Below are 17,953 nucleotides of genomic sequence, written 5' to 3'. Positions count from 1 at the left end.
GTAGTGCTGTCGACTCACAGCAAGAAGGTCGCTGGGTCGATCTTCGGCTCAGTTGGCGTTTCTGTGTGGAGTTTGCATGTTCTCCCTGCCTTTGCGTGGGTTTCCTCTGGGTGCTCCTGTTTCCCCCACAGTCCAAAGACATGCAGTACAGGTGAATTGGGTAGGCTAAATTGCCCGTAGTGTATGAGTGTGTTTGTGGATGTTTCCCAGAGATGGGTTGCGGCTAGAAGGGCATCCGCTGTGTAAAAACTTGCTGGATAAGTTGGCGGTTCATTCCGCTGTGGCGACCTCGGATTAATAAAGGGACTAAGCCGACAAGAAAATGAATGAATGAATGAATGAATGAATGAATGAATGAAGACTTTTTAAGGCCTAAAATTGAGTTTTTGACATTTTAAATCTTTGCGGACACACTGAGACAGTAAGCTCAATATATACTGCAGAGTTATCAGCACACAGAATATACTGAATGTTGTTTCAATATTATACCTAATGTTCACACCAGCTAGAGCTTGAACTTTCCCCTATAGTAAATGTTGTCAGACCAGAAACACAGAAACCGGTTTTTACAGTTTTCTGAGAGAGACTTCGCCTGCAAACCTCTTCTTGATCTCCAAAATAAACCTCTGAACACGGCGAATGTTCAACTAAAGGTACAGTGTGACTTTTCCCTATAAATACTCTCTTTGTTTATTGAATGAAATGTACATGTGAGATGCAAAACTAAATAAATGTAATGATCAGTATGAACTGCAGCAACATCTGAGAGTTTCACTTTCACTTTTATCAAAGAATCGTAATAAAACTCCACATTTGAGATCCTCAAAGACTTCTGCACGTAGAGATGAACGTCAAACATCATGATGCTCAACACAGATTCACTAAACTATACGAAGAAGAAAGATCTAAACATCTCATGCAGATTCATGTCTTTCGTCATGACAGAGAGACTGAGATGGAGAAATAAACACTCTGAATTCAGCCTCTGTGGATGTCAGTGAATAATAATAATTATAATAATAATAATAATATATTTTATTTATATAGCACATTTCCAGAGCTCAAGGACACTTTATAAAGAATTTAACAAAAACAGATAGTACAAGCAGACATTAGAGACAACATTAAGTTCTCAAACATACAGGAAGTCAAACAAACAAACTGGAAATACAAAACAAGACCTAAGAGACAAATAAGCAGAGGTTAATCAAATGAAGTGGTCAGTTTGGCAGATTAGAAGTGAAGCATTCAGCAAAAAAGTGAATTTTAGGTAAAAATGTGAATTAATTGATATTATTAGCAGAGCGGAGTGAGCGTGGTGGAGAGTTCCAGAGTTTAGGTGCAATAACACTAAATGATCTGCCCCCCATTGAAGAGAGGCGGTACCGAGGGACAGCGAGAAGGCCAGAGACAGAGGAACGTAATGAACGAGTTGGGGTGTAGGGGACAAGCATGTTATTGTGGGTACATGTTATTTAGGGATCTAAATGCAAGGAGAAGAGTTTTGAATTTAATCCGGTATGCAACCGGGAGCCAATGGAGGTTGTAGAAGATTGGGGTTATGTGAGCAGAACGTTTGGTATGAGTGAGTATTCTTGCTGCAGAGTTTTGAATATACTGTAATCTGGAGATGAGGCTAGCAGGCAGACCAATGAAAAGAGCATTACAGTAGTCGATGCGTGAGGAGACAAATGCATGAATAATAGTCTCATCATCCTTGCTACTGATGAAGGGAAGCAGTTGTGAAATGCGACGTAAATGAAAGAATGCAGATTTAGTGACAGATTTAACGTGAGACTGAAAAGAGAGTGTGGAGTCGAAGATTACACCTACATTTTTGACAGAAGTAGACATTTTAATGTGCGAGCCAGCAATCTCACAGGAGAAACTGGTGGAAATATTGCTGGTAAGTGCTGGGGTGCCAATAAAAATCATCTCAGTTTTGTCCATGTTGAGTTTCAGGGAATTTGAGGTGAGCCAATCATTAATATCCTTCACACAAGCAGAGATATTGTTAATTTGGGCGGATGAGGTAAGTGTACAGACAGAGTAAAGTTGAATATCGTCTGCATAAAAATGATAGTTTAGATCATGACATTGTAGAATCAGACCAAGTGGGTTTAGGTAAATTGTGAACAGTAATGGGCCTAGAACAGATCCCTGGGGAACACCTCGCTTCAGGGGGAGAGTGGGTGACAGAAAATCCTTAACAGAGATGAAGAATTGTCTATCTGAGAGATATGAAGAGAACCAAGAGAGAGCAATAGCAGAAATACCCAGATCAGAGACGTGAGATAAGTAAATCACTAGAGACAGTATTGAAGGCAGAGCTGAATCAGTGTGTTTGTTAATTGACTCAGTGAATCTGAATCAGTGTGTTTGTTAATTGACTCAGTGAATCTGAATCAGTGTGTTTGTTAATTGACTCAGTGAAGCTGAATCAGTGTGTTTGTTAATTGACTCTGTGAATTTGAATCAGTGTGTTTGTTAATTGACTCAGTGAAGCTGAATCAGTGTGTTTGTTCATTGACTCAGTGAAGCTGAATCAGTGTGTTTGTTTATTGACTCAGTGAATCTGAATCAGTGTGTTTGTTTATTGACTCAGTGAATCTGAATCAGTGTGTTTGTTAATTGACTCAGTGAAGCTGAATCAGTGTGTTTGTTTATCAACTCAGTGAAGCTGAATCAGTGTGTTTGTTTATTGACTCAGTGAATCTGAATCAGTGTGTTTGTTCATTGACTCAGTGAATCTGAATCAGTGTTGTTCATTGACTCAGTGAATCTGAATCAGTGTGTTTGTTCATTGACTCAGTGAATCTGAATCAGTGTGTTTGTTCATTGACTCAGTGAATCTGAATCAGTGTGTTTGTTCATTGACTCAGTGAATCTGAATCAGTGTGTTTGTTCATTGACTCACAGCAGGTGTGCAGCTCCACATGGCATACAGCAGTCTAGAGAAATGAACAGTCCCAGGACTGATGAATTTATTACAGGATGATGAACAGACAGAATTGATGATCCACTGAACACTGAAGAAAGAGACGAAGAAGAAAACATCATCATGTCAAAGAGGCAAGGCAGAGGTAAAGTTATGAAAAACAATGGCAATACTACAAACAGAACTATGGTACTAAACTACTCCATTCATTTTAATACAGAAGAATATGTGGATATTAACTAATGTTGAGCAAATGAGGAGCTATAGAGAGATCATAGATTATAGCAGTTAACATCTGAGGATCTCTCGACACAGTTTATAAACAGTAATGACAATAATTATTCATTTGGTTCATTTCTTTAGGCATCACTGAAAAAACTCTGAATGATTGTACACTCTTGAATATAAGTGTTTAGCATTCATTCATTGATTTTCTTTTCGGCTTAGTTGATTTATTAGTCAAGGGTCGACACAGCAGAATGAACCGCCAACTTAATCAGCATATGTTTTACGCAGCGGATGCCCTTCCAGTACTACCCAGTACTGGCAAACACCCATACACACTTATATACTATGGCCAGTTTAGTTCAACAATTCACCTATACATGCAACATGCAAACTCCACACAGAAACACTACTGACCCAGCCGCGGCTCGAACCAGCGACCTTCTTGCTGTGAGGTGATTGCTAACCACTGAGCCATTGTGTCGCCTCAATTTTTTTAGTGTCTCACTCTTTATGTTTAATTAATATTCCTGCCAGTAAGAATCAGCTGAAGATGTTGATCTTTATGTTGGAAGTGTTACCAGGATGAAAATAAAATATAAAATGTTGCTTCATACAGAAAGTGTTGCTGAAACTCCTGATCACAGCAGAAGAAAGAGCAAAAGTCCACCTATGAACTGTGAGTCATACAATTGTATATATGTGAAAACACATGAGATGACCTCACTTACTCTTTTTGTTCAACATCTGTAATGTTAATTAATGTTAATCACATTTTAAGATTCATCAGAACTAGGCTGCACGATACATTGTTTCAGCATTGAACTCGAGTGAATATGCAATAGTCACGTCACAGAATCAGCAATGTTGAGTTCAGTGTTTATAATTAACCAGGAAAAGTTTAATAGCAATAAAAATAGCAAAGTTTAACCCAGTTCAGTGAAAAATTTTTTTTTTAATTTATGTGTAAGATTTAATGCTAATTATATCCATTTGGCCACAAGAAATTATAAGATTTGTAGCTTTAACAAAGATTAATTGTATTTTTTTTATTAAAATGAAGACCATATAGTGTTATTTTACATTTGATTACATTGTTTAATTAAATTACATTTGATCTCAATACTGCTAGAATATCCAGAATATCATAAAGCACAGTCTGTTTTACTTGTATCTTTGTTTTATTGTATTAATTTGTTACTTTATAATAAACACACTCCCTACAAAATTATCACAACATAAAATTATGTATTCTTCCTAACAGAGTTATCTAAATACATTTGTGGAATTACATTAATATGGCAATATATATTGCAGAAAAGCAAATTATTGGTGTGTCAGTTTATTTTTAATATCTTGCAGTCCTAACAGAAACACTCGGCACCGAAATCATGAATGGTGACTGATGTTATTGATATGACAGCAGTTATTTACCTTTATTATAACGTAACCCAACATATTAATCAAAAACGCACCAATGAATACTGCACTTACTAAAATGAATATATATGAAGAGTAACTGCTACATTTCACTGCAGCCTTCACTTTGCATAAGCAATTGATTTGATGATTTTGTAAAGGACAATCTGTAAGTTGATATTGAGTCTGTGTGATCTGCTAAAGCATGATTCTTGTCTTTAACAGTTGGAAAGGAGGATGAAGAGGAGGTGAAGGTGAGTTTGCAGAGATTTGGATTAGTGTTCTTCATCTGACACTACACTGATCTAGAAAAATATTTAATATATTTTATATATATTATATATATATAAATATGTTCTGTTTTTAGACCATTGGCACATTATTATGATGTTATCATTCATATTTACAATTATTAAATTATTCCTAAAGAGCTTCTATTATGCATTATAGAAGGTCTTTTCAGGGTTCCCAATCCTTCATGAACAGCAAAGTCAATTACTTTTTGAAGCTCTGTTTATTTTCAATCAAGCACCTTTGTAAGTCATGGCGCCAGCATATGCAGCATCATTAAAATCCTTACTCTTTCGGATGAGAAGTTAAACCGAGGTTCTGACTCTCTGTGGTCATTAAAAATCCCATGGCACTTCTCGTGAAAGAGCAGGGTTGTAACCCCGGTGTCCTGGCCAAAGTCCCTCTATCGGCCCTTACAATCATGGCCTCCCAATCATCCCCATCCACAGAATTGGCTCTATCACTGTCTCTCCACTCCACCAATAGCTGGTGTGTGGTGAGCGCACAGGCGCCGTTGTCCTGTGGCTGCCGTTGCATCATCCAAGTTGAGCTGCACACTGGTGGTGGTGTGGAGAGACCCCCCTCATGATTATGAAGCGCTTTGGGTGTATGGCCATACACAATAAATGCTCTATATAAATACACACATTACATTACATTACTGTACATTAGTTTTGATGGAAGATTTTCTCAGTGGCAGGCCAGATTGATGCTCCAGTTCACCCCTGGTTTTAAAAATGGAGCACTTTAATATTTAATCCTCATCTGGATGTTTTAATTCCCTTAGTGTTACACACTTCATGGAAGATAATTAAAAACCCATAATAGGGGCTCTTTAAAATGACTCAAAATCCCTACTGTAAACAATGATTAAAGTGTGTTGTTTTCTCTATTAAACAGGGAGCAAACGAAGAGACTGAAACAACAGCATTCAGCACAGATCGAGGGAAAATCGATACTATAATCCACAGACTTCATCTTGAAAACTGGTGGTACTATAAACTGAGAGCTACAGATGTTCTTCAGATTAATGAATATTCATTACAGTTTCAGGAGTCTTGTGGTGAAGAGGAGCTGATTCAGACTTACATACAGAAACTACTGATGATGAACTATAAAGCAAGATACATTACAGTTAAAATAACCAATGAAGATGACTCAGAAGATGACTTTGATATTTTCAGTGAAATGTATTTTGCTAAAGACTTGAATCAATCTGAGCAAATTCACCCGATGGATGTTCAGATGGCTGTGTTTCATTGTTCTGATGGTTTCCTGAAGCAGCTGATGGTCACTAAACTGTCCCAGTGTCAGTTCGCTCTGCCTCTGCTTGTTCCTGATCCAGAAACACAACAGATTGAGTTTCCTCTCTGGACATTCAGACAAATCACCAAGAGCTGGAAGATCAGAAACACCAACAATGAAACCATCAGTCAAACCCAGCCCATCTACAAGGCACAAACTCCAATGGTGTTCTTCTTCAGGTTTGGCTCTGTGTCTTCATCCAAGTCTCAGCTGATGAACAGTCTGATCAATGACAAACACAACACGTTCTTCCACAGGAACTGCCCAGGCAGCAGCAGATCCAGAGTCCTGATGGATGGAGTGGTGGAGATCGCCTGGTTCTGCCCTTCTGGGAAAAACACAGATAAATTCACTGACTGTGTGGCCTTCTGTAATCTACATGGAGATGCAGGAGACCACGAGAAACAGTGGAGGATCCTCACTGAGATGGCCTCAGTCAATGTGGTACTTCTGCCACAAGTGAACAAGAATGACAGACATGCAGAAAAGATCCAAATCTTGTCCAAGAACAGAAAGCCACTTATTTGCCTTCTTAGTGAGGGTCAATCTACTCTAACTAAGATGAAAAAAAGAAAATATAAGATCGGTCTAAAAGACAGAAATCAGTCAGAAGTATCTGAAGAACTTATGAAAGCAATAAATGATTGTCTCTCAGAATCATCTCCCACTTTCAGACTTGAAGATGTGTCCAAACACTCAGACATCAGAGTAGATGAGGAAGATGATGAAGACTGCAGGAGAGGAAGAGCAGCAGCACAGCAGATGATCAGTTTACTGGAGGAGAAAAAACTGACAGAAATCAAAGAATCATTTCTGCCTCATCAGGGGAAACTGTGGCATCAGTGGAGTCAGAAGAACAAAGAACTACATCGACCTCAAGGAGATGAGATAGAAATGGACATCAGTAGAAAACAAACAGAAATGAAGAAAATCCGTCAACAGCAGCATGAGTCTGACATCAGTGTCTTCATAAAGGTCTTTGTTAAAAAAATTAACTCACATAATGAACAAGAAAAGAAGTTTTTCCTCAAATGGCTCAAAATTCTCCTGGATGAACATACATCAGCTGACCTGTCGGCTCTACACCACAAATATGATCAAAGTTGGTCAATAGTCATGAAACTAAAAAAGAACCATAACAAATCTGAACAACTCAAAGCAGAACAAGCTGAACTTGAGAGAATATCTGAGGATCTTCAAGCTGCAGCCTTTGGTCTGGAGCACATCATGAGGGAGATCGGTCAGATCTATGTTTCATGTTCATCTGTGAAGGAGAACAAGAAAGATCTGCCGGTTCACTTCTTTTCTCTCCCGAGTCTCGCAGCAGAGATGATGATCTCTGGGTTTCCACTGGAGCTGATGGATGGAGATGCTGCTCATGTTCCTCTGGTCTGGATCTCTGCTGTTCTTGATGAACTCATCCAGAAGCTGGGAGACCAGACCAGAGTCTTTGTGCTGTCAGTTTTAGGGCTTCAGAGCTCTGGGAAATCCACCATGCTGAACGCCATGTTTGGACTCCAGTTTGCCGTCAGTGCTGGCAGGTGCACCAGAGGAGCTTTCATGCAGCTGGTCAAAGTGTCTGAGGAGATGAAAACACAGATGAACTGTGACTATATTCTGGTTGTTGATACTGAGGGTCTTCGTGCTCTAGAACTGGCTGGAAGATCAACAAGACATCATGACAATGAATTGGCCACATTTGTTGTTGGTCTTGCAAATCTGACACTGATCAACGTCTTTGGAGAAAACCCGTCTGAGATGCAGGATGTTCTTCAGATTGTTGTGCAGGCCTTCATAAGGATGAAGAAGGTCAGACTGAATCCCAGTTGTGTGTTTGTGCATCAGAATGTTTCAGACATCACAGCTGGAAAGAGAAACATGGAGGGTAGAAGACGATTGCAGGAAACACTGGATAAGATGACCAAACTTGCTGCTGAAGAGGAAGTCTATGATGCAGAACGCTTCAGTGATGTCATTAGATTTGATGTTCAGAATGATGTGAAGTATTTTGTTCAGCTCTGGGAGGGCAGTCCACCAATGGCTCCACCAAACCCAAACTACTGTGAGAATATTCAGGAGCTGAAGAAATCTATTCTGTTAAATGTCTCGAGATCAGATGGACTGTTGTTGACACACTTAAAAGATTGTATTAAAGATCTCTGGGAGGCTTTACTGAATGAAAGATTTGTCTTCAGCTTCCGGAATTCTCTGGAGATTTCTGTCTACAGGAAACTGGAGACCGAATACAGCAAGTGGTATTGGAGTCTCCGCAGGTGCGTGATGGAAACCGAGAACAAACTACACAACCAAATAGAAAATGAAGCAATTCATAAGGTTGCGGAAATTGATCTTTACAATGAACTGAAGAAGACAAGTGAAGAAGTGGAAAAACGGATGACTGAGTTTTTTGAGAAGGATCCAGATGCAGATATACTGATTCAGTGGAGAACATCATTTGAAATCAAAAGCAAAGAGCTTCAGGAGAACATTGTGAGAGAAACAAAGGAGAAATTAAATGACATTCTTCAGCAACGAGACATGAAGAAAAAGATTGATGCTCTCAATGTAAAGAGCACAGAACTGGCCTTACAACTTAAAGACAAAACCAACAATAAAGAAACACTGATGAAAGAGTTTAATTTGTTTTGGGAACAGAGTGTGAAGAAGATCATCAGAGACACTCCTAAATTCAGAGACATCAACATAATGAGAGATCTTTCTCTAATCCTCAGTGATGTCTATGGAAGTTTATTCAAAGACAGCAGTTCAAGCAATGACTACGCCGATATTTTCACTGTGCAGAGTTATTCAGATTATGTGAAGATGAAAAAATCTTCTAGATTTTCATTAAAATTCAAATATGCCAGAGGTGAGACTCTGTCTAAAGAGGATGAAGCTGAAATTAAATCATTCATCACAGATGTTGCTCAGCAGACAAACCAATTGATTCAGTCATTTAACATTACAAAGATGGGCTACAACATCAGCCTCATTCAACAACTCATAGATTATATCAAGGCAAGAATAACACAACATGTGGAAGGAGCAGTGAAATATAAGTTCACAAATAAATTCTTCATTGATTTGCTTTATTCTATCTGTAAAAGAGCAAACAAGACAATCACTGAACAACACAGCCTCTTCAGAGAAGACAATGATCCTGAAATATATTTAAAGAAAAAAAGAGAAGAGTACTACAGTATTTTCCAGAAATACTTTGAAATGAGATTTGGAATTTGAATTGATATCAGACTGTGAATCCCTGAGTGGAAAAAAGATCAAATTTGGAGAAACACATCCTGAAGACACTGGCAGAAGAGGAGGACTTTGACAAATACATGAACTACATTCATTATCCCAAAGATCACTTCAAGAGTTTCATCAGAGATGAAGTCAGTCGCTACATCAGAGATAAGTTCAGCATCAGTGTTTTACCCAAGATGAAGGAGAACATTAAACTCCTGCAGCAGAAGATCATGAACCCAGCACATCAATCTACTGAACATGTTCAAGTCAAAAAAGATGCTCTAAATAGCAATATTTGTGAAAAATCTATACATTTCTAAGTTCAGTTGAGTGTAAACTGTCGACATACACATATTGCAGCATGACCCTTGCTTTTGTGTTCACCACATGTTGGACATGTTGCAGCATTTCATAAATATTTACACACAAGATCACACAATCATATCAAATGTGTGAATTAAAAAATATGTTAATTTGATTTACACAGATGTAGAAACATTTGTATTCTGAAGGCAGTGCTGTGTATTAGGATGATTATGAGCCAACACACACAGAAAGACTGGCGACAGAATGGTTTGTTGAATATGACAGTGACATCTGCGGCCCGCAATCAGTTTTGTGGCAATCAGTTAACGTTCAAAAATGAACGTAATTCAATAAATAACCACCGGGTGTCGCTATGACATGCCTTCAATTAGGCAGCAGTTCCTGTTATGAAGTGAAACGAACCGAACAAACTGAAGGAAACATAATTGATAATCAGGTTTTGGCGAGCCATGACACAAGCAAGAAAAAGGAAAATCAACAGTGAGAGCAGGAAATTTTAGTCACAATGGGGCAAAGAATATTTCTTCACAGAGGTCAGTGGAATATGTGTCTGTTTAATTTGCCAGGAATCAATTGCAGTAATGAAGGAATGTAATATTAAAAGACATTATAAAATAAAACAAAAATAATGTTTTGTAAACAAATTTCGGGAGGAGCATATGCAGAAGTTTCAGTATCGAATACGCCAATGACAATTATTCTATTATCAAATCAGTTCTCGACCAAACCCCAATATATACCAAAGCTGTCTTACCTGCAGCATCTGACGACTTTAGCATCCCTCCACCACCCCATCCCCTCACCTCTTAAGCATTACATTCCCGGGGGGAGCGTTCTAGGGCCGGGCTAGATACTTCGCTTGAATCCCAACTCCACTTTGTTTCCTGATATGGGGAATAACTCAAGTTGGGGTGTCTCCCCAAGCTCAGAGCCCCTACAGCACGCCAAATACACCTTATACTTAAACGACTGCAAGTGTAAACTCGTGAAAGAACTTTATCGATGTAATTAAACATGCTTAAACAATTAGTAAGAAATTGACAAAATAGTGTATGTAATATGGTGACGTTTAATGTTTTGATACAGATCATATTTAGTGTTTGTGTAAAGTGTTATTTTTTTTAGTAAAGGTTAAGCCTGATTGACTCAAAAATAAACCTCTATGCTTAAACAATAGAATTAATAATTAAAATAAATTAACTTTTAGATTTAAGTAGTATTGAGCCTGAAGTTACTTGTCAGACAATGCATTTAGGAAAGTAATGTCAATACAGCTTTAATAATGTGTAATGGATTACTTTTTTGAAGTGACTTATACTACAGCTCCTACATCCACAATAAAGATGTTGTTTCAGACATTTGTCAGGTTTTTCTGCACAAACTGAAAATGTGTTAGATTAGTTTCTCACACAAACGACTTTATCTGTGCGTTTATCTGAAAATAACAGCAAACCTTGAACGATCATCAGCCAATCAGAATCAAGCATTCAATATAAACTACACTACAGTATTTACAGTGATAGTTCAGCCCAAAATGAACATTTACACATTATTTACTCACTTTATGCATAAGTGAGAGTAAATCCATGTGTTATGTTAGAAACCTGTAATCACTGACTTTCATTGTACGAAAAACTAAATATTATGGATGTCAATGTCTTTTGTACTTATCTTGCAAGACAGTGTATTATTTTGTTGTGGTCCTCTCCTGATGTTCCAGTATGTGGCTGAATCAGGAAAAAAGACTTGTGTATAGAATATATTCTGAAGACTGTATTATTTTGTTAATTTCATCATTTACAATAGACTTGATTTACTAGCAGAAGCATGGCTGTGTGATAGATGACTGTATTACTGTATTGATGACATGACACACACCTATACTATTGCTCTGTCATTGCTTATCTTTAAATAAATGTTCACACTTTGACTGATTTCTTTTTCAATTTTATTTCCAAATTCTATTAGGAATAATGAAGAAGAGTGTCGAGATTGTTGGCATTTTGGTGTTATATGTAAAGGTTGCTTGTGCTATCTGGTTGGAAAAAGGGGGAAACATATAAATAAATAAACGGACCCAACTCCAATGTTTCGCACTGTATATTTTATGAAACTTCCTTGACGGTCTAGAGCAGGGTCAGTCACAGTTTGTGTTTAATGATGAGGTTGTTTCTTAATGAAAAATAGATTTAACAAGTAATGTTAAATTGTGCTGCTTTAGAGAAGGCAGACATTTTTGACACATTAAGAGAGATGAAATTATGTTATATATAATTGTAAGACCACACAAGAGCTGTTTCTCAATTCCACAAGAAAACAGAGAACGGACTTGCGTTCTTGTGGAGACCGGTCTTGCCAGGTGTCCTCAGATGAACGAACTCAGGTGACCGCGAGGGCAGAGAACCCGTCCTGTGAGAAATGGGATGCTGCGTTCATCCTGATGGTCACATGACCTTCACGTGTTTTAAATGGTAAATTATTTAAACAATACAGCATTCATACAATCGGTGCGTCCTCGATATCAAGAACACATCCAGGAAGTTTCACGTGTCCTCTGTACTTGCGGTCTTGAGTATTGGAACTGAACTTAGGCAGCTGATGATGACGTTACATGAGAACACGAGGATGCAAGGCTGCTGAAGAACGCATATTGAGAAACAGCCAAGGTGCCACATCCCCGGCTCGTTCCTGCTGCTCCATCTACCACTCTCTCTCACCATCACGTTCCCTCAGCACCAATCATCACTTCCCATCTCATGCCACCTCTCATCACCCCCGAGCACAATCACCTGAGTTCTGATTATACACACCTGCACCCATCATCAAGGACTCCTCATATAACCCAGCGATTTCAGTCAGTCAGTGGCTGGAATCAATGTCTAACAGTTCACCTTACCTTCTCCCTGACTCACCTTCATCCGTGGATATTTCCCCTCTCCAACATATGTTTCTCCTGTGGATGTTTCTCTCAAACCTGTGGATGAACAAAGCTATTATAAAGGGAAGTGACTTTACACTCTATGTTTACAACGTAAACTACAATCCATCTGCTCAACTGCAGAGCCTATCACTTACCTGCTTCTCTTGTTTATTAATCCACTATTTGTTTGAGAAATTGGTGAAACGAGATAACCTTCCTTGTCTTCATTGTGTGACCGTGACACAAGGGTTAAAAATACTGCAAAAGTATCCAAGTAATCACGGTAGTAAATAACGAAGTTAATTTAATTCATAACTTACTAACGGGTCTGGAGATTTGCGTGGAATGCCCATATGGCGCCATATTTAAAAAGCATTTTCATATATTGCTCGGACATTATATCATCCAAGTGCAACTAGAAAACCCATGCAAGTGATTGTGTTTTCACTTACCTGTTTACTTTATTCACATTTCGGCAGCAGCAGAATCAGCAGCGATCAACCTGCAGAACTCGAGTAGCTTCAGTTGACGCTGCGTGTGACGTCACTGACATGGCGACTGCTTGATACGAGTCTTGACATGTACAAAAGCAGTTACAGGTCTTGAATCTGCATACACGCGCACACACACACACACACACACACACACACACACACACACACACACACACACACACACACACACACACACACAACCGTGAGTTTTTTTTGAAAAATTACAAATACTTCAAACCAACTGAGTGGGAGTGGCCAGGATGAGTCTACACATACAGGATGTGACATCACTACAAAACATTGCAGTTCCTCTATGGCCGATTGCCCCGATTGGATAGGAGTTGCTCTGGTAGCAAAGCTCTTCCTATATGGGCCTGGTTTGGTTGATGGAGAGGACCTGAATTGCAGCAGGAGGCGAGATTTACAATCGAACATTCGGACTGTAGCGCAGGGCCTCAAAGATCATGAGTTTGGGGACACAAACCCGACAGTTGTCCTGACCAGCCTAGAGGACAGGGGGTCAGCAGGACTGGGGTCATAAGGTCACAGGATTGTGAGTTTGAGTCCTCTGCTTCTCTGTAACAGTAGCAGGCCCGGATTGGCTAATCGGGAGGACAGGGAGAATTCCCGGTGGGCCGGTCGGTTTTTTGGCCGCTAGGGAATGTGTCCCTTGCTGCTTGCAATCTCAGCAGTCACACTCTTTTCATTTATTTATGTATTTGACCATAGCCTCACTCTTTTTATTCATTATTTTGCTGCAGCTCCGCTCTTATTTATTTTCTCGCAGCCCCGTGAGCAAAATGCAGCCTGCAGGGTAACTTTAATGATGTAAACGTGAATCATCATTCGACCCCAAACAGCGGCACCTTAGTGAATGTAAGAACTCAAATAATTAATATTAATGAATAATACACCTGCTCAAAGAAAATGATGATTCACTACTTGATAAATACTTAAGAAATCTTAAAAGGGGAGAAAAAGATCATGGTGAGTCACAGTGCAATATATATTTTTTCTTCCCATTATGACGGTGCCATTGTGGTACAGTGGACAGCGTGTTGTGTTACTACGCTGTCGACCCATGTTTCGATTCTCACCTGAATATGCATTACTACATTTTTTTTTCATTTTTATTGTTAAGACATATAATACTGTTAGGGTTGTTGAACATTAGAAGTTCTAAAGCTGCTGTTTTCTTTCTTGAAATGACTCGGTAGTGTCATTAGAAACTGAATTGGAAATGACCTTATTTTAATATAGTCAGTCGTGAACTGAGGTGGGCCGGACTTGAAACTCCAGGGCTGAAAAGGAGTCCCACTCCGGCCCTGCAAACAACCAATATAGAACATAAAACTCTCTAATTGTGACTAAAAGACAAAGTCACCTTTACACAGTTTAAATAGAAGTGCCCACATAAAAATAGAAATAAATATTGTATTGTGTTTGACTGTAGTAAAGTGCATGAATGAATCTGTTACTGATACAAGCAGTGCTTAATTTGAGCCGGATCCTGCTCCGCAATCTTTCCCAGCCTTGCTTTACTCTGTTTATTTATTTATTTTTATTAAGCCCATAAACAGTGCATACAATTTATACATACAACAACAAATAGGCAGAACAATCATATTTAACAATGAAGACAAATAAATGCAAAAAGCAAACAAACAAAAAATAAAGAAGAAACAGCTAAACACAGTATATAAATATTTATATAGTATATAAAAAAGTACATATTGAAAAAGCTAAATTGACTCAAACACAGAGAAAGAGCCGCAGACGATCTCGCAAATATACAATCTCACTGAAGCTCTAAGTGACTTTAGAAAAGAGAAGTTAAAGGTGTACAAGTCTTTGGATGCCAACAATGTTCTTTAAGGTCATGTGCAAGAAATAATGCTCCCTGATGACCAGATTTAACACTATGTAGAGCTAAAAACCGAGATTCTGCCTAGCCAAAGACAATGAAATAAGACGGAGTTAATGTAACACAAGGCCTGGGTAATTAATCACCAACAAGCAAAATTACTGCATTCTGACACTGAACTGCACCTGTACGGCAGGGTATGTGGACCTACACATAAGTTGGTTTTATATTTGCACATTCAGACTTTCTCCTTAATAATATAATTTCATGAAAATCTTATTTACAAACTCTAAATAGCGAAATCATATTAGTAGCCAATGACTATCAAAGTACAACATGTTCACAGTCAAATAAACAGTGTTAATGTTGTTTTCTAGTCACACTTGCAGGTATGCAGGAGTGCCGTGGTAAACAATACAGGGAGTGTGTCACAAGTTGTCACTGAATGAATGTGTGAATATAAGACCAAATTTACCTCAGTAACTTACACTTTCGCGTTTCATTCTGAGCATTCAGTGGGGTGGGGTGGGGTGGGGGGGGGGGGGGGTTTGAAAGTTGCAATCAATCTGAAAACCGTTCCGATTGGTCCACCGTTTTTTTGTTGTTAAATTAATAAAAAAGGACTGTGTGTGTTTATGTGACCCCAATATGACAGTCTATACACTCTACTCACATGTCTGTCCAAACAGCTTGAAAAGTAGATTTTTCACCATAGGTGTCCTTTAAATGTAATAGAGCCCCGTGACATTATTCCTTCATGAGCCCATTTCAGTCCGATCATTCCTGCTTTCAGATCCACTGAAATGGCAGGTGACAGTCAAACCAAGCAGATCTGTGCTGTCTGAGGAAAAGGTGGACACTCATCCTTCTGAAGATAAAAAAAATAGCTAATAGATTGAAACTGAGCTCCATATAAAAACTAAATTGTCCTTTTCTTTTATTTGTTGAACTGCCACAATACTATTTTTATTTTTAACAAGCAGCTTTTTGGTTTTGAGTGTAAAGAAGGATTTGTTTTATTTGCTGCTGAGCAGAAACCCCAGATGTATAGCTCTATCACTGTTTAAAGTAAAAGAAAAAAAAACAAGATCATACTTTTATGAAGTTAATTTTAATACATAAAAAAATTTAAATCACAGAAATCCTCTGGCTTTTTTCTTCTTTTAATGTATGGAAAACTTACCTAACACCACTGTCATATCGATCCATGATTTTTCTCACATATATATGTCACATTATAATGTTCTAAGAATATTTTTTAACCTTACAAGTATCTTCCAAATGCATTATTCAATACTATTATGTTTGTTACAGAATGATCTGCGAACCCCTGTCAGCTTGGTCAAGAGTTTGGGGAAAGAGTGTATTTTTCTTGAACAGAGCACAGTCCAGATCACTTCTTTTCCCAGAGCGCTTCAGTTTGTACACAGTTTTACAACCATCTTTTTTATTTAAGACAGCGGCCACTCTAAACTTCTCATATGGAGGAATCAGCACCTCTTGTTCATGAGGAATTTGCGAATATTTAGCCACATTAGCACCCTCACAAGTGTGGATATTAAAGCAAGAAACTTTGCCAAACTTTTTTGCTTCAAAATTGTTGAGAGACGTGGATGTAAACGAGCCAAAGCGAATTTTCTTAGACTTGTGGAGATTAAATGTCAAATTTGTACCTCGGAAAGTGTCATAGCACTTGTTTTTTTGCTCCTTCCTCAGAATCTGAACGGCATCAGTCAACAGAAAGTAAAGTGAATACCATCTGTATCTCTTGTCTATGTAGTTCTGTTTGCCATTACGAGTGTCTTCATTGAATTGAGGATATACAACCTTATTAATATCCTCACTAGCGTACGTATAAACATAGATGGCAATCGAATGATTCTTATCAAACATTGTGGAAATATTCTGCACCGCTTTCTGTTCACCTTCTTGCCAAAGCTCATTAAATCTATTTGAGTTCAATCTTTCCTCTTTCAGATAGGTTTTCTCCACCAGACGTGACATTTTGGCTCTGCAGATGGAGAATTGATCATCCACTGAATTCAGCGCCATATCCAGAGGATAATCCTGTGCTTCTGCAGCGGCGCTGGTGTGATCCTGCAGAAATGATGAGCAGAATGAGCACATCATGAATATTCATATCTGTGATATTAACTCTGAAACTCAATCTCACCTGGAGAAGAGCTGCTAACATCAGGAGAAGAGCTTCAGTGATCCTCAACATCTCCATTCTGACAAATCTCTCTCAATACTGTGCTGGAAGACAAGCGGTTGATTCACATGTCAGCATGAATATGTCTATAAGATTTGAATAATATATTAAAAATCACCTGTGATTCTGGTGTTTTCTTTAGATTCAGTGCAATGAGATCAGATGAGAAACGTCTCTTGCTGTTTGACAATGACTCTTCAGACTTTGAAAGTTGTTATATACCTATATTACTGTGTGTGTGTGTGTGTGTGTGTGTGTGTGTGTGTGTGTCTGAGCTGAAGTGTGAACTTGATGCATTCTGCTCCTCTACAGAGTTTAATCATTAATGCAACACCTCTGAGGTCTACATGTGTGGTTTCACACCAGCCAGACTGATGCTTTACACCAGGGGTACTCAAACTTTTCAGCCCACCACCCCTAAAATAACAACTCTAGTGACTCACATGCTCGAAGTTTGGTTATAAGTAGGGCCAGACAGAATCTGCGGATGCTTTTTGATATTTCTGCTGAAAGTTTTGGTACAAATCTGCAGATTTCTGAGGAATTATTTTGGGAGTATCATAACAAAAACCTTAAGATATGAAATAAAAAGTAACACATTGTCAACTTTTATTTAATGTTTAAAATGCAAAAAAACCTGAATAAATATAGATTTACACACATTTACTCAAGTAAATAAACAGAATTAATGATGGGCTAAAAATCTGCCGAA

At 38.4% G+C, this 17,953-nt stretch overlaps 3 protein-coding genes across 5 annotated transcripts in view; 1 reads left to right on the top strand and 2 right to left on the bottom strand.

Annotated features, from left to right (window-relative positions):
- The window catches only part of plbd1a (phospholipase B domain containing 1a), a 364,744-nt gene that overhangs the window by 295,292 nt on the left and 51,499 nt on the right, over positions 1–17,953 (bottom strand). The gene's annotated exons all lie outside the window — the stretch shown is intronic.
- LOC101884509 (interferon-induced very large GTPase 1-like) lies at positions 556–11,680 on the top strand. 3 transcript variants are annotated; one of them, XM_073943819.1, is made up of 5 exons: positions 556–653; positions 2,923–3,083; positions 3,783–3,842; positions 4,808–4,836; positions 5,774–11,680. In XM_073943819.1, exons 2-5 carry the CDS (start codon positions 3,062–3,064, stop codon positions 9,416–9,418), a joined length of 3,756 nt encoding a protein of 1,251 aa, XP_073799920.1. In that variant the 5' UTR covers positions 556–653; positions 2,923–3,061; the 3' UTR covers positions 9,419–11,680. The 3 variants fall into 3 exon arrangements, with proteins under 3 accessions (XP_073799920.1, XP_021330491.1, XP_073799919.1); XM_021474816.3 differs by lacking the exon at positions 556–653 and having other exon boundaries at positions 2,858–3,083; XM_073943818.1 differs by lacking the exons at positions 556–653; positions 2,923–3,083 and adding an exon at positions 3,275–3,353 and having other exon boundaries at positions 3,664–3,842.
- On the bottom strand, positions 16,338–17,259 carry LOC101884769 (GPI-linked NAD(P)(+)--arginine ADP-ribosyltransferase 1). The gene is made up of 2 exons (XM_068218529.2): positions 17,203–17,259; positions 16,338–17,126 (listed from the first exon to the last, which is right to left on the bottom strand). The coding sequence occupies exons 1-2, from the start codon at positions 17,257–17,259 to the stop codon at positions 16,338–16,340; spliced, it is 846 nt and encodes a 281-aa protein (XP_068074630.1).

Source organism: Danio rerio, chromosome 3 (genome assembly GCF_049306965.1).
Source record: "Danio rerio strain Tuebingen ecotype United States chromosome 3, GRCz12tu, whole genome shotgun sequence".
NCBI classification, from domain to species: domain Eukaryota; kingdom Metazoa; phylum Chordata; class Actinopteri; order Cypriniformes; family Danionidae; genus Danio; species Danio rerio.
This window is presented reverse-complemented; position numbering and strand designations above follow the sequence as displayed.